The 23,193-nt window shown below is 44.5% G+C and overlaps 1 protein-coding gene across 4 annotated transcripts in view; it reads left to right on the plus strand.

Annotated features, from left to right (window-relative positions):
- Positions 1 to 23,193, plus strand: part of PIK3AP1 (phosphoinositide-3-kinase adaptor protein 1) — a 113,998-nt gene that overhangs the window by 73,078 nt on the left and 17,727 nt on the right. For all 4 annotated transcript variants that reach the window (XM_067024944.1, XM_067024946.1, XM_067024945.1 and 1 more), the window contains 5 exons: positions 6,310 to 6,405; positions 11,408 to 11,605; positions 14,029 to 14,094; positions 15,949 to 16,154; positions 19,078 to 19,150. In XM_067024944.1, the coding sequence (XP_066881045.1) occupies positions 6,310 to 6,405; positions 11,408 to 11,605; positions 14,029 to 14,094; positions 15,949 to 16,154; positions 19,078 to 19,150 (639 nt within the window). The remainder of the gene's footprint in view (positions 1 to 6,309; positions 6,406 to 11,407; positions 11,606 to 14,028; positions 14,095 to 15,948; positions 16,155 to 19,077; positions 19,151 to 23,193) is intronic.

Below are 23,193 nucleotides of genomic sequence, written 5' to 3' on the forward strand. Positions count from 1 at the left end.
TCCCCTTGGTGCTCATTGCTGAGCCCTCTAATACAAAATGCGATAAGTCTCAGGAAAGCACAAGGTAATGGGCATGGGGCCTCCAAGTCAGGTCTGGACTGCAGTGGCAGAGCCTTGGCCAAGGAGGAAAGGAGCCTCCAGCTCTGTCCAGCCTGGACTTGGTGTTCAGGAGCCATGATCAAGACAATGCCTGGCAAGCCTTGTTTGTGAGACAGGTTTCTACACATAATTCCATGGTGAAGAATTATCATTTGTTATCTTACAATGCCCCCGTGCTTTAAGTATATTCAATATAAAAATATTGATTGGGTGTAATTCTTTACTAGGAAAGGTAATTTGAAAATATGTGTGGATATTCAGATGTTAGAATTAACCCATAAGCATTTATTACTCTGCAGGAGGAGACTTGACTTCAGACAAATAAAGTTACTATTAAAAAGTATAAATTGAGTCCTCTTTTTAATCTCTACTTAGGACATTAGCCTGGGTGTAGAATTTAATAATAAAGATAACAGTAATAATAGCAGCTAACGTGCATTTAGCACTTCCTATGTGCTAGGCGCTGTGCTTCTCATTTAATACTCATGACAAACCTATGATATATGTACTATTATTATCACCATTTTACAGACAGGAAAACAGGTCCTGAGAGGATGTAAACAACTTGGCCCAAGATAATTGTGGGCAAAGAGTTAATGTAACAGCTCTCATTTCCCTTTCTGCAGAAGAGAATTTGACTTTTGTTGACTTCCACTCTGTTACCCTGGTAACCTGATAAAAGCCATATGTCAATTATGTCTCTAGGCAACATTGCCTATGATAAAAATGACCCCTAATTGGTGGTAAATTGCATCTGGAACTGGGAGGAGTTGTATGTAAACTATATATAATACCTGAAAGGGACACCATACTTTGGGCTTCCCTGAGGGCAGTGTCTCTGCATGACTCTTACAGGGACCCTGGAAGCTAATGCCTCAGGAGTTGCTAATAAACTCCGGGAGTTGAAAAATGCTGCTCCTTTGAGGCACCATGGCAGCTTCTCCACCTGCCTGATATGGATCTTGTCTCCTGGTGTGAGAGTTGCTAGACTGGTGTAAAGACTGCCCTAGGTGAGGAAGGCCGCTTGGTACTGTCCTGCTGGTCTGTATCCCCCACCCTTCTGAGTAGACTGGCACGAGCATGGCCCATGGTCATCTTGTGAGTCCGGATGATCAGCTGGGTCCAAAAAGTTAGATCTAAAAGTCAGTTGGATGGGTGGGTGTTGCCGTCCTACAGTCAGAAGTGGAAGAGTCAAAATTGGAAACTATACATTCTGACCACAGTGCTCTCACCCTCCTTCTAGGGTGCCTCAGCGAGGAGAAATAATTCTACTAATGTCTCAGGACTGATCTTTAGCAGATCCTAGTTTGTCTCCTTCCAAAATCATGCTCTTAACCACCAGTGAAAACGTGACCGTAGAGTAAAAAGATTTGTTTGTCACAGGTGGCTCATTTAGCCCTGCCTTGTTCATCGTACCCAGAGGTGTGTGCCTCACAGGAGTCCCTGGAAGGTTACTTGATAGTGTAGGTGGACAGGAAAGGGTCAGCGTAGGTCATTCCCAGGGCTTATGCTTCTTTAGTTTTTTTTTTGTTTGTTTTTTGTTTTTTTAATTTATTTATTTATTTATTTTTGCGGTACGCGGGCCTCTCACTGTTGTGGCCTCTCCCGTTGCGGAGCGCAGGCTCGGGACGCGCAGGCTCAGCGGCCACGGCTCACGGGCCCAGCCGCTCCGCGGCACGTGGGATCCTCCCGGACCGGGGCACGAACCCGCGTCCCCTGCATCGGCAGGCGGACTCTCAACCACTGCGCCACCAGGGAAGCCCGCTTCTTTAGTTTTGCTGTTGCATTTCTTCCTCTCCTTTTCTCATCTCTTTTCCTCCTACCTGTTCTTCTTCTTTAAAAAAAAAAAAAACTTTTTATTTTGAAATACTTTTAGATTTAGAGAAAACTTGCAAAAATTCTACCCTTCCTGTATACCTTTCACCCAGATTTCCCTAATACTAACATCTTACATAACCAGAGTACAGTTGCTAAAGCCGAGAAATTAACATTGGTGCAATTCTACTAACTAACCTCCAGACCTTGTTCAAAATTTCACTGGTTTTCCCCCTAATGTTCTTTTTCTGTTCCTAGGTAGGACTGGATGCTGATCCTAGATAGGATCCTGCAGTGCATGCTGTTATTCTCCTTAGTCTCCTCCAATGTGTAACAGTTCCTCAGTCTTTCCTCATCTTGACACTTTGGAAGAACACCAGTCAGTTATTTTGTAGCATGCCCTTTAGTTTGGGCTTGTCAGATGCTTTCTGTGATTGGACTGAGCTTATAAATTTGGGGCAAGAATGCCATAGCAATGATGTTGCATCCTCCTCAGTGCATTGTAGCAAAGGATCGTGATATTGACATGTCATTGCTCATTCTTTTTTCTCTCTTTTCTTTTAAAAATTCTTTCTTTAACCCACATAAAATTCAGCACATTATGATGGGGTCATAGTACCAGGGACAGAAGCCCGCATCCTTATTATAGAAGCATGCTAGGTCCAGCCAGGGCTGCTCTTGCTGTTTCCATTTTTCTTCTACATTTTGTTTTCCCAACACTCTTTGTAGCTCCTTCAATTTCGCAGCTACATCTCAGATGTGGAAATCAGTTGTCTCAAACTGAACTTTGTTAGTGAAATAGCTAGGCGGTGCGTGTCTCTTTACCACTGTCAGTGGGGGTGGCCGATTGTGTGTGTGAGGTTTGCACTCTGGTGTTGCCAGCCTGGGAGATCTGATTATTGGTGATTGAGACTGTCCTGACGCTGCTCTGCCCTCACCAGGTTCTTAGAGATGCTGGAGCCTGAGGGGGCTGTGGTTTCCTGGAGGATGCAGCACTGGGCATGACAGAGCCCAAGGATAGGCCCACAAAACTTCTCCCTCCCCTCATCTCTAGGGGTGTCTGATGCAAGCAAGTCTTTCCTTCGGGGTCTTTTCCTCTGCGTTTTATTGTTGTATGAATGAAGAGTTTCAAAAGTTGGCTGGGTCAGGGTCAGGCAGCTAAGGGGTGAGGGATTGTATGGGTAGGAGTCAGGAGGGTAGAGGAGGGTCCTGCTCCCAGTAAGGCACACCTGTAGGATATGTCTTTCTTCCCAATTTTCTAACTCCATGAGAAACATGTCCCATAAAGCCACAATTAAGCAATTTAAATAGAAATCTCAAATAAGTGGCATTTTTCTGGTCTTGAATTTTTAAGGAATGAATTGTGAGTTCTTAGAAATTTTTTAAAAATATTTATTTATTTATTTATTTTGGCTGTGCTGGGTCTTAGTTGAGGCATGTGGGATCTTTAGTTGCAGCATGTGGACTTCTTAGTTGCGGCATGCGTGTGGCATCTAGTTCCCTGACCAGCGATCAAACCCGGGCCCTCTGCATTGGGAGCTCAGAGTCTTACCCACTGGACCACCAGGGAAGTCCCAGAAATTTATTTTTAAAATTAAAACACTTCTAGGTGTGTTTCAGGATCAGTACAGTCACCCTAATCCCTCTATGGTTTACTTTATAGAATTCAGTGTTGACAAGAGAAGTTCACTGAATTAACGGTTTACTCATTTGGAATCACAGGGCTCTGGACCAGAGGGTATCAAGGTACATTATATTCAATGTAATGTCTCCACTACACACATTTCAAGAAACATTAAACTGAAAAGGTGGAAAAAGGGAATTGCTTTATCTCCCCTTTTTTTGGATAATATTTAAGGTAACAAAAACATGATCAGAGCTCTGCATTTCTTTCCTTTATTTTTTCAGTAGGATAGAAAAACTAGAATATAAAAAGATGAACAGTGAAAAAACCTTTCTCCAGTCCTTGTCTGTCATCTTTCTAGTTCCCAGGAAACCATTGATCTTAATTTCTTATATCTCCTTCCAGAGTTTCTTTTTTGCATATACAAGAAAATACAAAAAGAAAATCTTATTTTCCCCTTTTGGGGGTAAAAGGTAGCATAATAATTTTCAAAAATGTTGTATTTCTTGAAGATTCTGATTCATCAAGAATATGTATTTTTTTTCTTTTGTCTCAGATCTTTATTTAAAAAATTACATATTATAGCTCCCTGTGAACCTCCTCTGGAACCTGATTGTCCTCCCTCCCTCCCAGAGGTAACCACTACCATGAACTCAACATTTATCCTTTCCAGCATTTCAGCATGTTTTCATATGTTTACTAGATATTTATGAATTCATAAACTACATGTAGTATCATTTTATAGACCTTAAAACTTTATATAAACTATATACTGAAAACTACTTTATATAAAATACTTTATATACTGCAAACACCAGTCTGCAACTTTTTCACTCAACATTGTGTTTTGTTTTGTTTTATGGTCACAAAATTTATATTTAGATTATCAAAAGATTGTCAAAGTTTGAAACAAGGTCAGGTAAGAGCTATGCTATGTAATAATGTAATACCTGGTCACTGGAAAGTTTAAAAATCAGTCTGGACTTCCCTGGTGGCACAGTGGTTAAGAATCCACCTGCCAATGCAGGGGACACAGGTTCGATCCCTGGTCCGGGAAGATCCCACATGCTGCGGAACAGCTAAGCCTGCTCACCACAACTACTGACCCTGCACTCTAGAGCCCGCGAGCCACAACTACTGAAGCCCGCGTGCCCCAGCTACTGAAGCCCACGCGCCTAGAGCCTGTGCTCTGCAACAAGAGAAGCCACTGCGATGAGAAGCCTGCGCACTGCAACGAAGAGTAGCCCCCACTTGCCGCAACTTAGAGAAAGCCTGCGCGCAGCAAGGAAGACCCAATGCAGCCAAAAATAAATAAATAAATAAATAAATAAATTTAAAAAATAAAATAAAAATCAATATGTTTTATAATTTAAAAATCAGTAATCTGGTAATTGACAGGTGAGCCATAATTTTTTTAATAACCTGAAATTATTTTTGCTTTGGGAATCTAATTGTACATACTTGATCATAATTACCTAGGCCTTTAAAAAAAGTGCTGATAGTGTTTTTCTCATATATGAATGCAACAGAAGCCACTATGGATAATTTGGAAGACAAAGAAAAGTGTAAAATAGAAAATAAAATGTCCATGGTCTGAAATGTCCATGACCTATCCATACTACTGCAGAAATAGCCACTATATACATTTTGATGTATTTCTTTCCAGGCTTTTTTTCTATGTACATACAGATATTTTGTTTCAAAACTATGATTATGTCATGTGAAGTTCATTATCCTTAACATAACTTTATGACCATGACCTCTTTTCAATTAATATTCTTGGAAAATGTGATATAAATATAAATATTTCATACAAATTCACCAGACTGTATTTAACTGCTCCCCAAAGATCAAAGTAGTAGGAACAGTATATCTGTGTATACTGATTAAATTCAAATGATTTTTTTTCTCAAAGTATACTATTCAACTTCAAACTACATATTTTGCCTAAGCAAACAAGTCCCCAGTAGCTGTGTGATAAGCCTTACTGAATGCAACCTCTTGATAGTATCAAAGTTCTACTTTTAACACAAGGCTGAAATTTTGCTCCCCAAATGCATACTTCAGAGTCATAAAGTAACATAAAGTAGTGGTGGTTACTAAGGTTTTAGTAGAATCTGCTGTGGCAGTTGAATAGTTTTCACACACAGTTTTGGTCCCCATGGGTTTATGCTTAATAGTGAAAAACCAAAGGTCTATGTGCTTCTTCCTTATAAATGACCAATTACATGAATGAACTAAAAATGGAGTTCTGGTTGTTATCTTTTTGGGATGGTACTATGTTGATAGAGTGGCTCCCATACATTCTTTTTAACTGTTGAAAATGGTTCATTGTTTAAATAAATTACAATTTATCTATTATTTGTTGTTTCTGCCTCCAATTATTTGTTGTTGTCGGGTTTTTTTTTTTTTGCTGTGATAAAGACTACAGTTATATATTTTAAAATTAAGCTAATTCTTTCAAACACAAATGAACATATCTATACCTTTTGAGTCCTGTGGTCTAGGAAAGGGCCTGAAGGTTGTAAATGTTGCTCTCCTTTATACCCCGTATTTACTGAGTGTCCTTATTGAGTAGGTAGATAATTGGATGTATGGATGCATGCGTGGACCTATGGATGCATGGGCGATTAGATGGATGGATGGGTAGATGGATGGTTTAATGAATTCTTGAATCTCTTGATTTGTCAAACCTTGTATATCCACTTATAAAATGTCCTTGTCTGTGTGGAAGAACAACATATAAACTCTTAGTTTCCTTTTCCTTCTAGATGTTGAAATGCCTCAGGCCAGTACATCTAATCCAACCCCCGGAGATGGTTTCTCTCGGACCACTAAGGATTCTATTATTCGCAAGTTTTTAGAAGGTAAGTTGCAGCAGTGAGCAGGGAAGCAAAAAGAAGGAAAGAGAAATAAATGTAAGATATTGCCTGGCTCCCTATGAGGGTTGCTTCACTCAAGGAATGGGCTGCCATGTACATGCCACATGGTGTGCTTGAAGGCACTCTATTCCCACAAGCTCCCCCATCAGCCTATTACAAGTAAGCCAGAAGTTCCCACCACTGGAGCCACTGCTTTGGGTAAACAAGTTGCCTTTAGCAAAATATCTTTTTAAATACACTTGTTTATTTTGACTTGACCAGTATTTAATGAGTACCTACTATGAGCAAAGCACTATTTTAGTTGTTGGGCTAGGGGACACAAAGGAAAATAAGATATAATCAATACCCTCAAGAGACTTTACTTTCTGGTAAAGGAGGAGAACATAGGGGAACATACACAGGTATTATTAAGTCAAGGCTGTATTGGAGAGTGATTATATATATGTTGTCCAGTTTTCCCACTATTTATGAAGAGATTGTCTTTGTCCCCCATGTATTCTTGGCTCCTTTATCATAAATTAATTGATCATATAAGCATGAGTTTATTTCTGTGCTTTCTATTTGTTTTCATTGATCTATGGTAGTCCATTTTTATGCCAATACTATACTGTTTTGATTACTATAGCTTTATAGTATAGTTTGAAATCAGAGCGTATGATACTTTCAGCTTTGTTCTTCTTTCTCAAGATTGCTTCGGCTATTTGGGGCCTTTTGTGTTTCTGTACACATTTTAGAATTATTTGTCCTAGTTCTGTGAAAAATGCCATTGGTATTTTGATAGAGATTGCATTGAATCCATAGTTTGCCTTGGGTAGTATGGTCATTTTAACAATATTAATTCTTCCAATCCACGAATGTGGTATATCTTTCCATTTATTTGTGTTGTCTTCAGTTTCTTTCATAAATGTCTTATAATGTTCAGAGTACAGGTCTTTTACCTCTTTGGTTAGATTATTCCCAGGTATTTTATTCTTTTTGATGCAATTGTAATTGGGATTTTTTTTCTTAATTTCTGTTTCTTACAGTTGATTATTAGTGAACACAACATATTTCTGTATATTAATTTTGTATTCTGCAACTTAACCGAATTCATTTACTAGTTCTAATAGTTTTTTGGTTTTTTTTTTTTTTGGCTGTGTTGGGTCTTCATTGCTGTGCACGGGCTTTCTCTAGTAGTGGCGAGCGGGGGCTACTCTTCGTTGCAGTGCATGGGCTTCTCATTGCGGTGGCTTCTCTCATTGTGGAACACGGGCTCTAGGCATGTGGGCTTCAGTAGTCGTGGCACACAGGCTCAGTAGTTGTGGCTCACGGGCTCTAGAGCACAGGCTCAGTAGTTGTGGTGCACGGGCTTAGTTGCTCCATGGCATGTGGGATCTTCCCGGACAAGGGATCGAACCCGTGTTCCCTTCATTGGCAGGCAGATTCTCAACCACTGCGCCACCAGGGAAGTGCCACTAGTTCTAGTAGTTTTTTGATGGCATCTTTAGGATTTCCTATATACAGTATCATGTTATCTGCAAACAGTGACTGTTTTTCTCTTTCCTTTCTGATTTGGATTCCTTTTATTTCTTTTTTTAAAAAATTTATTTATTTTTTATTTTATTTATTTTTGGCTGTGTTGGGTTTTTGTTGCCACGTGCGGGCTTTCTCTAGTTGTGGTGAGTGGGGGCTACTCTTCATTGCGGTGAACAGGCTTATCATTGTGGTGGCTTGTCTTGCTGCAGAACATGGGCTCTAGGCACATGGGCTTCAGTAGTTGTGGCATGTGGGCTCAGTAGTTGTGGCTCATGGGCTCTAGAGTGCAGGCTCAGTAGTCATGGCGCATGGGCTTAGTTGCTCCGCGGCACGTGGGATCTTCCCAGACCAGGAATCGAACCATGTCCCCTGCGTTGGCAGGGGGACTCTTAACCACCGCGCCACCAGGGAAGTCCCTGTTATTTCTTTTTCTTGTATGATTACTATGGCTAGGACTTCCAATACTATGTTGTTCCTGATCTTAACAGAAATGTTTTCAGCTTTTCACCATTGAGTATGATGTGAGCTGTGGGCTTGTTATATATGGCCTTTATTATGTTGAGGTGTGTTCCTTCTATACCCACTATGTAGAGAGCTTTTATCATAAATTGATGTTGAATTTTGTCAAAAGCTTTCTCTGTATCCATTGAAATGATCATATGATTTTTATTCTTTAATTTGTCAATACAATGTATCACATGCATTGATTTGCAGATATTGAGTTATTTTTGCATCACTGGGATTAAATCCCACTTCATCATGGTGCATGATCCTTTTAATGCATTGTGGAATTCCCTTTGCTAATATTTTGTTGAGGACAATTTTGCATCTATGTTCATCAAGGATATTAGCCTGTAATTTTCTTTTTTTTGATGTCTTTATCTGCTTTGGATATCAGGGTGATGCTGACATCATAGATTAATTCAGCCACTCTATGTCTTTTTATTGGAACATTTAGTCCATTTACAGTTAAAGCAATTTATTGGTACGTATGTGCTTGTTGACATTTTGTTAATGTTTTCTGGTAGGTTTTTAATATTTCTTTTTGGTTCCTTTCTTCTTTTCCTCTTTCCTTGTGATTTGTTGACTATCTTTAGTGTTATGTTTGGATTCCTTTCTCTTTTTGTGTATGTATGTATTATAGATTTTTGGTTTTGTGATTACCATGAGGTTTTTTGGGGTTTTATTTAATTTAATTAATTTATTTATTTATTTTTGGCTGCATTGGGTCTTCGTTGCTGCGTGCGGGCTTTCTCTAGTTGTGGCGAGTGAGGGCTATTCTTCATTGCAGTGCATGGGCTTCTCATTGCAGTGGCTTCTCTTGTTGCGGAGCATGGGCTCTAGGCATGAGGGCTTCAATAGTTGTGGCATGTGGGCTCAGTAGTTGTGGCTCGTGGGCTTAGTTGCTCTGTGGTATGTGGGATCTTCCCAGACCAGGGCTCGAACCCGTGTCCCCTGCATTGGCAGCTGGATTCTTTTTCTTTTTTAAATTTATTTTATGTATTTATCTTTGGCTGCATTAGGTCTTCATTGCTGTGCACGGGCTTTCTCTAGTTGTGGCAAGCAGGGGCTACTCTTCATTGTGTTGCACGGGCTTCTCATTGCGGTGGCCTCTCTTGTTGCAAAGCATGGGCTCTAGGTATGCAGGCTTCAGTAGTTGTGGCTCGCAGACTCAGTAGTTGTGGCACATGGGCTTAATTGCTCCACAGCATGTGAGATCCTCCTGGACCAGGGCTTGAACCCTTGTCCCTTGCACTGGCAGGCAGATTCTTAACCACTGCGCCACCAGGGAAGTCTCACAACCCTGAATTTTTACCTGCCTCCATGTTTAATGTCTTTGATTTCATATTTCACATCTTTCTGTTTTGTGTATCCCTCAGCTACTTATTGTGGATATAGATGATTTTAATACTTTTGTTTTTTAACCTTCCTACTAGCTTTATAAGTGGTTGATCTGTATATTTACTGTATATTTTTCTTTATCAGTGAGATTTTTCTTTTTTTAATTTTCATATTTCTAGTTGTGGTATTTTCTTTTCTGCTTAGAGAAGTCCTTTTAACACTTTTTGTAAAGCCAGCTTAAAGGTGCTGAATTTTTCTAGCTTTTGCTTGTCTGTAAAACTATCTCTCCTTCAAATATGAATGATATCCTTTCTGGGTAGAGTATTCTTGGTTGTAAGCTCATTTTTTTTTTTTCCGTATGTGGGCTTCTCACTGCTGTGGCCTCTCCCTTTGCGAAGCACAGGCTCTGGACACGCAGGCTCAGCGGCCATGGCTTATGGGCCCAGCCGCTCCCGGACCGGGGCATGAACCCGTGTTCCCTGAATTGGCAGGCGGACTCTCAACCACTGCACCACCAGGGAAGCCCTAAGCTTATTTTTATCACGTTAAATATGATATCACTCCCTTCTGGCCTGCAAAATTTCAGCTAAAAAGCAGCTGGTATTCTTACGGGAGTTCCCTTATACGTAACTAGTTGCCTTTCCCTTGCTGCTTTTAATATTCTCCCTTTATCTTTAATTTTTGCCATTTTAATTACAATGTGTCTTGGTGTGGACCTTTTTGGGTTGATCTTGTTTGGGACTCTCTGTGCTTCCTGGTTCTGAATGTCTGTTTCCTTTCCCAGGTTAGGGAAGTTTTCATCTATTATTTCTTCAAATACATTCTCTGCTCCTTTTGCTCTCTTTTCTCCTTCAGAGACCCAATAATGGGAAAGTTAGTATGCTTGATGTTGTCTCAGAGATCTCCTAAACTATCCTCATTTTTTAAAATTCTTTTTTCTTATTTTCTGTTCAGCTTGAGTGATTTCCACTATTCTGTCTTCTAGTTCAATGGTCTGTTCCTCTGTATTATCTCATCTACTATTAATTCCTTCTGGTGTATTTTAAAATTTCAGTTATTGTATCCTTCAGATCTGTTTGGTTCCTTAAATTTTCGAGCTCTTTCTTAAGCTTCCCACTGTGTTCATCCATTCCTCTCCCAAGTTCACTGAACATCTTTATGATCATTATCTTGAACTCTTTATCAAGTAGATTGCTTATCTCCATTTTGCTTAGTTCTTCTTCTGGGGTTTTTCTTGTTCCTTCATTTGGAATATATTTCTCTGTCCCTCATTTTGCCTAATTCTCTCTCTTAATTTTTGTGTATTAAGTAGCTTGGCGATGTTTCCCAATCTTAGAGTGGTGGCCTTTTGTAGCAGATGTCTGTGGGGCCCAGTAGCACACTCCCCTCTGGTCACCAGAGCTATATGTTCTAGTGGTGCCCCATGGGCCTTTGTTGTGGCAGGGCCAACTACTGTGGGTGTGCAGGTAGGTGGGGCTGGCCCCTGGCCTGGTTGGCTGCCAGACCCTACCTAATGTGGAGGCAGCCAGCTTGCTGATGTGCAGAGCTGGGTCCCAGGGCAGCTGGCTGCATGACTTGGGGGTCCCAGGGTTTGACAATTGCTTTCAGTCACCTTTCTCTCTGTTTCTAGGCAACAGCATGGGAATGTCCAGTTTGGAGAGGGAGGTACACCATCTCGGTCAGGAAGAAGATGTTTATCACACAGTGGATGATGATGAGGCCCTTTCCATGGACTTGGCCAACAGGCCCCCTGTCCCAGTGCCCAGGCCAGAGGCCAGTGCTTCTGGCACTCACCAGCTGTCTGACAATGAACCATACATTTCTAAAGGCAAGTGTGGCAGGGAATGATGCACAGTGGGGTCTTCAGAGCCTCTCAGCAGGAATTCCCTGGATCCTTTACCTCCTGAACCATTGCTCAAGACCATTCCCTTCTGAATGGTCTCCAACCAGCCTTAGGAGACAGAGTCAGAGCTTGGGGCAGATTCTGGAACTAGACTAGGGCCAGTGGTCAGATTCAGTTCTGTCCTTCCTGGAGGAATTTATGCATAGTGTGAAGACAGAGATAAACAAGATGTCCCTCTACTGCAAATGGCAAGATCCCTGGTAAATTTTTATCTCCTGAAACTCTCATTATTATTATTAATTTTTAATATTTAATATTTATTGAAATCTACCAAGAGTGCTCTATTTCAAATATATCATAATAATCTAGGTAAGGGCCATTATCATCCCCATTTTACAGATGAGGAAAATGTAAACCCTCATTTTTGAGGCTTACAGAGGTCACTTGATTACCAAGTAGCAGAGCCAGGATTTGAACTCAAGGAATCTGACTCCACAACCTTGGCTTTCAGCCACAATGCTATGCTGTCTACCTACGTACATTGATAAAAGTTGGTGATAATTGGGTTTTGACCCATAATGATCCCTGGGACATTAGTTAGATGCTGATAGCATTGTCAGTTTCACTATCTTTCAGGACTTGATTTTATTAATATGATTACAAGTACTGTAAGAGTATAGGAATTGCCAGATCTGTGCACCTGACCTCCATTCCATTTTTTTAAAATAAATTTTTTTACTTATTTATTTATTTATATCTGGCTGTGTTGGGTCTTTGTTGCTGTGTGCAGGCTTTCTCTAGTTGTAGCAAGTGGGGGCTACTCATCGCGGTGCACGGGCTTCTCTCATTGCGGTGGCTTCTCTCATTGCAGAGCACGGGCTCTAGGCATGCAAGCTTCAGTAGTTGTGGCATGCAGGCTCAGTAGTTGTGGCTCGTGGGCTCTAGAGTGCAGACTCAGTAGTGGTGGCGCACGGGCTTAGTTGCTCTGCGGCATGTGGGATCTTCCCGGACCAGGGATCGAACCCGTGTCCCCTGCACTGGCAGGCGGATTCTTAACCACTGCGCAACCAGGGAAGTCCTCCAGGTGTGCTTCTAAGGGAACCCAAATGAAGAAGCTTGCAAATATATATTGATAATGCCTAAATGGCAGGGGGTGGGGAGAGGGTGTTGATGGTCTGGCTCATTGTGGGAAGTTCAGTTGGGAGGGGCATAGGTGGTTCCTAAAGAGCCTTGATGGACTTGCTAGGAAACTGTGAGGAGGAAAGGAAAGGAGAGGGTCAGGAGATGACAAAAAGGGCAATGGTTTGGAGTCCAGGACACCTGGGTTCAAGTCTCAGCTCTTGCATTTTTCAGCTGTACAGTATGGAACATTGGGTAAGTCATTTCACCCTCTTTAGCCTTAGTTTCCTCATCTATGAAATGGGTATCATAATAATATATGTATACAATGATGCATAATAATACCCTGCCTTATTGTGAGGGTCAGATGAAATAATACATGAGGAACTATTTTATAAACTGTGAAACACTGAGTAGACATCCCTTGTGTTAACTAGCAAGCCAAGGTATTGCTGTCTTATTGGCATCAATCTCAAGGTTTAGATGTGAATAATAAAAGTTAACATGGAGTACTTACATGTGCCAGGCACTATTCTCAGCACTTTCCGTGTATTAACTCGTGTAATCCCCACAAAGAGGAGGGTACAATTATTATCCTCATTCTACATATCAGAAAACTGAGGCAAGAAGAGATCAAGCCTCTTGTCTTAGGTTGTATGGCTCATAAATGGCAGAACCAGGATTTGAACCCAGGGAGTTGTGTGCAGAGCCCAGGGAGGCTTAATCACTACGCAGTCCTACCACTGAGTGAACGCTTGTCATTTCCCAGTTTTCCCTACAAGTCTTTATGTGTCCCTGTGCATGACTGACTTCATCTAAGTCCCCTTGGAGCCTTGCACATATTTTACCTGTTCCACTGCTCTGAGTTCTGTCTTATGACACTTGTTGACATGTGAAGTGGCACTTGGTTTTATTCTCAAACTCCAAGGTGTTCCACAGCTCGCTTCAGTATTCAGGGACCCGGAAAAGGGTAATCTTGTTCACCTTACCCTTTTATTTAATGATCTCGTAAATGCTGATCATGTCCTCTGACTGGCTGTGTCTTTCTGGTTTGAGACCTTGTTGGTTTGGTCTGTCTTCATTTCATAATTCCCTATAGCTCCTGCTCATTGGTTGCCTCCTAAAGTTTTGGTTTATAGAACTGCATACAGTGGTCCAAGTTGTGATCCATTATTATTTTTTTTCTCTACAAGAGTTTGGTAATTTTTGTGGTAAATGTATAAAATATTATAAAGCCTTTTAGAAAGAGATCTTATTTGGCTTTACTTAGAATACTATTGATCTCATAGTTTTTGCAGAAAAAAGTCAAGAGCGGCCTGAGAATTTCTACGTTGCCTCAGAGAGCATCAGGAAAGGTAAGCAGATGTCCTCAGCTTCCTTTTGTATGACCTGAACTTCTGGGTGGTGGAAGTGTTCATGTTTCAGTGATTTCCGGGTGTAACAGCTCCTTATCTTTGAAAAACAGAGAGGTCCAAGAGATACCTGAAGTGGAGCTGTACTGATGGTAAAGGGAGAGGAGAAGAGATTGGGGTGCCTTAGAACAGTGTACAAATTGATCATACCAATGACATTAATACCCTAGAAAGTGTCTGTAACAGCACACTAAAGTACAATTTAAACATTGAGACTGATACCAACAGGATGAAAGTGGGCAGCCCAGCACCCAATCTTTACCTGGTGATGCAGCCCTACCGTGCTATTTACCTACCCTATCTGTATTAGCTAAACTATACTTTAATTCAACTTTTATTTGAGGCATTTTGCTTGCCACTGGGTGACATTTTTCTTTTTTTTTTCCAAAGACCTTTTAAGGAAGCTTGAGGAGATAAGTATTCTTTTGTTCTTGATGAATTTCCTTGTGCTAAACAGAGGCATTCAGTATTATCCCATTGATGATTCTTCTGAAAAGGAACTATGACACCATCTAAACGTTTGAAAGCTTCCTTAAGGGCTTTGGTGGTAGGAGATTGGAACTGATTGGCTTTTGCATTTTTTTTTTTTTTTGTCCCCACACTCCATCTCCCAACACAACTAAAGACAGCCTGGAAGAGGGCAAACCTGGGAGAAAATTATGTGAGTGTGTGTAGACAGATGAGTAAATGGTTGGTAAGCATGTTACATTAGCTTCTTTGAAGCTTTTTCAATACCCCCTGGTGAAGTCATCTCTCTTTTTCCCTCATACCGTCTCCCTGAATCACAATGCTCACATGGGGTCCTGCTGGAGAAATTTAGAATCAAAGATAGCCCTACAGGAAATGAGCAGTGAAATGTCAAGTTATTTTCATATGCTCCAGTGGCCCCATCACCTCTTCAGGTAGCTCTTTCTTCCCACGGAACTTAGTGGAGTCACAGAGCCTGGAGAGAGAGGAGTTGGCTTCACACTTCCCTAGAGTATCCAAAGCAGAGAACTATAAATTTTTAATACAGAGGAGAGGTTGGCACACGAACAACCCAAGGAGAGTCAGCTGGGACCCAGAACCTAATTTTTACCTGGTGATATTGGACTGGGTCATGATTCTATTAGCACTCCAGTCTCCTCAGGCAGTTCGTACCTGTAGGTCCACAATCACTGTGCCCCATGCTGCTTGGAGGCAGGGAGGATGGGGAGGGCTGGAAGTGGTGCTGGGAGAAGCAGCCTGGTTAGACTTTCCTGTATATTCTCTTCTGGAGTGGATTTTAGTCTAAATCAGTGGTTCTCAATTGGGGGTGATTTCTCCTCCACTCCCCACCCCCCAACCGGCCAGAGGACATTTGACAATGTCTGGGCCATTTTTTTGTTGTCACAACTGAGGAAGGGGATGCTATTGCCATCAAGTGGGCAGAAGCCAGAGATGAGGCTAAACATCCTACAGTGTACAAGACAGCTACACAACACCAACAGAGAATTATCTAGTTTCAAATGTCGATAGTGCCAAGGTTGAGAAATGCTGGTCTAAAGGCGTCTCAGTAATTCACGTCGACTCACTCCGTGGATGCCTTACCTCTTAAAATGGTGTGGCCTTGTCCACTTTAGTGTAACAAGATTTGAAATTATTAGCTGCTTCCCTCTCTCTGATTCCATGTCATATCTCCCTTTGCTTGGTTCCACATGTAACTGTTCTTTCGAGACACATCCTCTTGAGCCCATGACCAGCCTCATTAACCCCACTCATCCGGTCAGCTCTCCCCAGCGGCGCCGCTGTCAAGCTGAGTTTCTCCATCCTTTCCAGAGCCCCCTGTCAGACCCTGGAGGGACGGGCCTCAGTCAAGCCTGTATGACCCATTTGCTGGGATGAAAACTCCAGGCCAGCGGCAGCTTATTACCCTCCAGGAGCAGGTGAAGCTGGGCATCGTCAACGTGGATGAGGCCGTGCTCCACTTCAAAGAGTGGCAACTCAACCAGAAGAAGCGGTCTGAGTCCTTTCGTTTCCAGCAGGTAACTGGCTCCAGATGGACTTTGTTTCATGTCTGTTTCTCTGCTAGACAAGTGGAGGAGGGCTGGGTCCCTGGCTGTCTCGTGTATTGCTGTAACTGCACACCTGTGACGGGGCCTGAGAACATTTGTTTGGGTGTCACGGTGAGTCAGTGCGTATGTGTGTTTGTCACCTCTCGTCTGTAAACCACGTGGCTCCCTGGCTGAGAGCTGGATGGCTTTTCTTGTTGTCGTGAGGCTAGAGATCAGGCACCAAGACTCAGCTGCAGCGCCCAGTCCTGCGCCTGCCTCTCCCCTGTGTGCGGCCCTGTGCTTTTGCTTTCCACCCCTTTTCTCAGCGGCCGTCTCTCTACTCCTACTGACAACACTCCCACAGAACGATCATGCTTCAGAACTCAGGGACCTTGGACAGCTCCCAAGAATTACGATTAGGTGAACAAAACAAAGTCTCAGACATAAAACCACTCAAGTTAAAACATTCACGGGGCTTCCCTGGCGGCGCCGTGGTTGAGAGTCCGCCTGCCGATGCAGGGGACACGGGTTCGTGCCCCGGTCCGGGAGGATCCCACATGCCGCGGAGCGGCTGGGCCCGTGAGCCGTGGCCGCTGAGCCTGCGCGTCCGGAGCCTGTGCTCCGCAATGGGAGGGGCCACAACAGTGAGAGGCCCTAGTACTGAAAAAAAAAAAAAAAAAAAAAAAAACCACATTCACATGCATACACACACACCCCCCAACACACAGACATATACACACAAACTGTAGGCATGTATGCAAATGCAAAGGCAAAAATCTGGGAACGGCTAGTCCACACCCATCCGAATGGCTACCACTCAAGAGGATACTGGGATTGGAGGGCTAGGCTCTCAGGAGACTCTTGCTATCAGCATGAGGATACGTAACTCCACACAGTGAGAAGTGGGGACGTGAGTCCTAAAGCTGCATTTGTCCGTCTCTGACAACAATCTGAGGCACTGTGCTAAGCGTTGAGTGGACCTAATCTCTTCTACCCCTCACAGCCCGTGTTGAAATAAGTGTCATTGCTCCCATTTTACAGGAAAGTGAGGCTCAGAGAGGTGAGGGGGCAGAGTCAGGATTCAGACGAGCCCTTTCTCACTCCAGAGCCTGTGCTCCCTGCACTACACCTTCTGCTTTCTGAGCGTTCCCCTAGACAGGGTCACCTGCTCTCCCAACCTGCCCCCTCCCTTTGGGGGTCTGGATGCAGGAACCCAGGGCCCTCATCACCCAGGAGACCCAGGGAGGCTGCAGGGCTGCGGGGAACAGGCTGGTCTTGGCCAAACACCGCTTTTCTTTCTCCTTGCCAAGTTGGTGCCGCGTGGCGCAGTAGTTAGGAGAAGCCAGGGCTACAAAGCCAGGCAGCCTGAGTTCAGCCTTATTCTGCCTCTTCGGGCTGGATGAGCTTGGCCTCTCTGTACCTCCACTCTCCCATCTCTGAAATGTGAAGGGAGCGGACTAGACGATGTAAACCTTGTAAAGCCCTCAGCATGCCTGACATATAGTAAATGCTGAGAGTACTCCATGCTCTGACAGCCTCCTGGTGCTTCCAGGGCACCCTCCACCCAAGGACTGGAGGGTGTGAAGACTATTCCTGGGGCTGCCCCACCGTGCTTTTCCTCCACGCCTCTGTCCACCCCTCTGTCTCCTGCAAATCCCCTCCCGTGAGCAGGCACCGCCCAGCTTCCCTTCAGCTCCTTCTCCGAGCAGGTGACCCTTGAGTCTGTGTCTCTGGTAACACCTTTCCAGCCACCAGCTGAGTGTGTCCCCTGAAGCACCCTAGACCTGCAGCACATCCAACAGCAAACCGTCCCTCGAGGCTGCTGCCCTTTCCCAATGCCCTGTGTCTGTTCACTGCACTGTTATCTTCCAGACGCTGAAGTTCAGGCATCAGCCTCTCTTGGGCTCCTCTTCCACACTCCCCCACACCCAGCCAGCTGTGTGTCTTGCTTGGTCTTGCTCCGTCACGTTCCTCCTCTTGCCTCTCCTCTCTGCCAGACCTTAAAGCTATGGCCAGCCCACAACTTCCCATGTTTCCCTGCTGCTTCCTGGACCAAGCTCAGTCTCTCAGCTGCAGTCACAACCCAACCAGCCTTTCCGTCCTGCCTCCGTGGCTTCCTCACGGGAACCTTCTGCTCCAACCAGGTGGTCTGGATGTTGGTCCCTGGGGCATTTCCCTAGAAATGCTCAGACACTTAACTTCAAGCTGATTGTTGTTTATTGATTAAAATAGCAACAAATCTTGACCCTCACATGTCTGTTCAACATTTATTGAATGACTGCGATAGACCAGACTGCAGGATTACAGAAAGGTCCAAGACCTCTTGCCCTTCGAGAGCTCACAGTACCTCTGAAGAGACCACACACGTGCACGCACACGCACACACGCACACACACACACACACACAGGGTAAGGCAGTGTAGCCCAGTGGCAGGTGGCATGGGCAGCAGTAAGGACTGGAGCATTATGGGAGGGGGCGCTTAGAAGGTGGGCCTTGACCCAGGCTTGGAACAAAGTCATGGAATCCATGTCCCTCAGGGTCAGGGGAATGTGTGAGAACACAGTCTCAGAGGTAGGAATGTAGGTGGAGAGCTTGTAAGCAAGTAGGAGACTGGCTTTTCTAAGGGGCGTGCAAAGTGGGTGGTGGGTTATAAGACTGGGAAGGAGCTGAGAACCAGAGAGGAGGGGAAATACTTTGCTGTGGACAAGATGTCTTCTCTTCAGGCACAACTTCTAAGAGGGCTTGGATTTCTCTGGGAGCCAATTGCAAATGCACTCCAGCCTCATCTGCACGTTGGAAATGTTATTGCAATGTGATATATCTTGCAAATGTCATAAAATCAGAAAGAAACTCTAATGCCCAGAGGGTATAATTCTGGTGTATATTTTTTAAATAAACTAAATTTTTTTCCAGGAAAATCTTAAACGGCTAAGAGATAGCATCACCCGAAGACAGAGAGAGAAGCAAAAATCAGGAAAGCAGACAGGTATATGGCTTCCTGGGGGTGCTGCATGCTGGGGGACTTTGCTGTGGTCTGTTGTCCTTGACTCTCCTTTCTGCTGGGGCCTGAGTGGGCAGAATGCTTGCCCAGCACCTGTCAGCTGTCTATAGATCTGGGTCCCCCACTAGGCTGTGAGGTCTTTTGGGGCAACGGCTTTGTCTTGTTAATTCTATAAATCTAGTACCTGGCACATAAGGCATGTCAGCAAATGAATGAAAGGAAGGCTTGAACTCTGCATCCCTCCTCCCATGAAAGAGGATGCTAACGCTTTCTCCCCAGGCACCTGACTCTCCCCTTGGCATTTAGGAAGACACTTTTTTTTTGAGCAGAGAAAAGAGAAAATCCCATTCACATAGTGTCTGTTTCTGATTCAAGCAGGGCACTGCGTCATCTGTGTCCGCACCAAATGCTGCTTTGGAAGCCCTGCTCTCAGGTGCAGCAGGGCTCCTGCCTTGTGTAGTGGGGGCCCAGTAGCAGGGCCATGGATTCCAATTGTGCTCACCGAGGCCCAGGCCCCTCTGTTCCCCTTGACCCTCCCTCCCCCAGGTGCTACCCATGTGGCACCACCACCCCTGAGCAAGGAGTGGGCATTTGTCCGCACTGCATATCCTCGCTGAGAGCCTCTGGCATGGTGGGTCTCTGTTATTTACGCTGGCCAGCCTTACACAAAGAAGAGCTGGCAAGAAAAGACTTTCAGAGGCATTCAGATCTTGAATGGTGCTCCATTGCGTAAAGAACTACGCTGGTGCATAACTTCTGTAGTTTGTCTCCAGCTGCCATCAACGGCCCGACTTCCCATGAAACTGGTCAGTCTGGTAATACCCTGGTCTTCAAACAGGACCTCTTCCTGCCACAGGCCCCTTGCTCATGCCTCTCCCTCCTCACCTGTATGAAACTACCGGCGCTGAGAGACCCAGCCCTGACAGCCCCTTCTCAGTGAAGCCTTCCTGGATCACTCCTGGCCATTTTACTCCTTCTTCATTTGAGCATCTATAGAACCTAGTATCCCTTCCATCCACCTGGCACTTCTTTTCTGTTGCCTCTGGTTATTATTACTTCATTCCTTCAAACCATCAGCAATTCCCAGAAGTTCTGCCTCCAAAGTACACGTTATCATTTCTGATGACCTTCCATGCCACAGCTGCGTCCAAGCCACCATCATCTCTTCCTGGATTAATGCAGAAGCCTCTTCAATTGTCTCCCTGTGTCCATTCTTATTCCTCGACAGTTAATCCTACAAACTGTAGTCGACAACCTTTCAAAACTAAAAATCAGATGATGTCACTGTCTTGCTCAAAAACCCTTGGGGGCTCTTGTCCCAAGAGTAAAATCACACTCTTCATTGTGACCTACGAGGCCCTGCATGATGTGATGCCTGAGCTCATCCTCCACTTTCCCCCACACCCTGTGTTCCAGTTGCAATGGACTGCTTTTTGTTGCTCTGTCATGCCAAGGGCATTCTGCCCAGGGCCTTTGCACTTGCTGTCCCCCCTCCACTTCTTTTCCCACATCCTTACCCACTGGCTCTTTTTCATCCTTCAGAGTTAGGGCACTCTCTCTGCCATTCTCTCCAGAGTAGCCCTCCACGACCCACATCCTGTGCCGTTGCTCACCCTCTTCTCACAAATCACAGACTGGAATTATGTTTCTATTCTCACGGTTATTTTCCACACCCCTTCTCCTCCAGCCCTGCCACCACCACCTGCATAAGCTCTGTGAGGACAAGAACTTGTCTGTTTTGTGCTCTGCTGAATCCCTAACGTGTAGCACAGTACGTTGGTGGAACTCAAGAAATCTCTGTTGGAATGGTTGGTTTGAGTGAAACGTTTGGTGACACCATTCATTCATTCCACAGATACTTATTGAGCACCAGGCACCCAGCCAAATACAGAGACCTGAAGATGTAATCTTCACCATCTGGTAGCTCATGAGTTAGTCTTTTATTTGTGTAGGTCTGATTTCCCCAGCTACAGCCTGTCCCGCAATGCCTAGCACAGTGTTTTGCAAGCAGTACAGCCTAGTGAATATTATTGATTTTGACTTTTGGAAGAAGAGGGGTAAAGGCAAAAGGTCAGAGGGGTCAGACTCCTGCCTGGGTGACTAAGTTTTAAATGTATGCTGCCACTAGCCACCCTCATACTTGTCTGCCTCCTATTTGAGAGGAGGAAAAAGGAGAGAAGGGAGAAAATCTGTTTCAAGAGCTGCAGTCATCCTAGGGTCAGACAATAGGGTTCTAGGTGGTAGAGGGCTGAGGTGCTTTTCAAAACTAGAGCACATGAACCCAGAGGTCAATAGAAGCCTTGGTTGAATGAAACATTTCAAGCTTTTAAATACAGGTAGTATCAAGAAAACTGCGATTTGGTGGGGCATTGGTGTTTGAAGGCCGGTGAGTCGTAGTGTTGGAGTCATGTGTGCTCAGCAGCCTGGGCTCCAGAACCGAGCTACTGGTGTCATCACACATGTACCACCCACCCAGGCTCCATCTGGGCCCACTGGAGAGATGGAAGCAAGACAGACATGCAGGGCTTCCCTGGTGGCGCAGTGGTTGAGAGTCTGCCTGCCGATGCAGGGGACGCGGGTTCGTGCCCCGGTCCGGGAAGATCCCACATGCCGCGGAGCGGCTGGGCCCGTGAGCCATGGCCGCTGAGCCTGTGCGTCCAGAGCCTTTGCTCCGCGACGGGAGAGGCCACAACAGTGAGAGGCCCGCGTACCACACACACACACAAAAAAAGACAGACATGCATGCTGAGGCGTAGAGGGTTGCAGGCAGGGGCCCTGGGGCCAGCAGGGTTAAGGTCAAGTTCCTGCACACTGTGTTCACCCCTAACTAGCTGGGAGCCATGGGCAAGATACTTCACCTGCCTGAGCCTCAGTCCTCATCTGCAAAATGGCACAAATAAAAGCGCCCATCCAGGAGAGTTGCTCTGAGGATTCAATAAGTTAGGGCATAACTGGGGTCAGGCACAGTGCCCGGCACATGGAGGCACTCTAAAAACCACCTGCACACCAGCTGGCATCCTCTTAGCCAGGGCTTCCCAGGGAGAGTGCGCTGAGCTGGGACTCACCATCCAGGGGCCAGGCCTGGAATCGTGGCTTTTGACACATTTTACAAAGTTCACTGAAGGCTAATCAGGCTCCGAATAAGTGATACCCACCAGTGGCTCTAGTCTAGATTAGAATGGTCGATGTCTAAATTTTTCCAAAGGAACATGGTTTAGATGCCCCACATTCCCTGCTACCCTACTTTTCAAGAAGCAGACCCCTGACCAGGATTTGGGGGGGGTGGTGGTGAAGGGTTAAGTATTTTTACTTTTTACATCAAGAGTTTTAATTAATGTCATGACTATTAAAAGATTAAACTATGTATAATTAGACACTGAGCAAGAACGGCTGGGGACCACAAGTAGCCCACACGGGGAGAATGTTCTATCCATCAGCACCAAGAGTCTCCCTATATTTTTGTTTTTTATTTTGGTAAAATGTACATAAGATAAAATTTCCTATTTGCATGTAAATGTACAATTTGGTGGCATTGAGTACACTCAAAATAACGTACAGCCATGAACACTATCCATTTCTAGAACTTTTTCTTCCCTGACAAGGATTTGAGCTGATATGGGAGGTGATCCTAGAGAACACAGGAGCCGGGGGGTGGGGGGGGCGGGGGGAGTGAGAGAGGAAGGAAAGGCAGCCAGTAGCGTGCAGTTAGCACCATGGAGACTGCAGTTTCATCTCCCCGGAGACACTGGGAGTCAATGGAGAACACTCTGGAAGAGTTATCCCTCCCACGGGGCATTGAGACACCAGCTCCCGTGTCTTTGGGTGAGGCCTGCTGGGAGACGGGCACTTGTGATCTGGCTCCCAGAGAAAGCTCAGGCACTTGGAAGTTGGACCCTGTACTGCCTGGTGAGGCCCAAGGTCATCAGAGCACCTGCCAAAGAGAAGGCGTCATTTATTGTTGAGTAAATATGATATACTTACTAGATCTCTGCGTAAAACTCCATTGTGTATTTAGTACATTCTAACTT

Source organism: Kogia breviceps, chromosome 2 (genome assembly GCF_026419965.1).
Source record: "Kogia breviceps isolate mKogBre1 chromosome 2, mKogBre1 haplotype 1, whole genome shotgun sequence".
NCBI lineage: Eukaryota > Metazoa > Chordata > Mammalia > Artiodactyla > Physeteridae > Kogia > Kogia breviceps.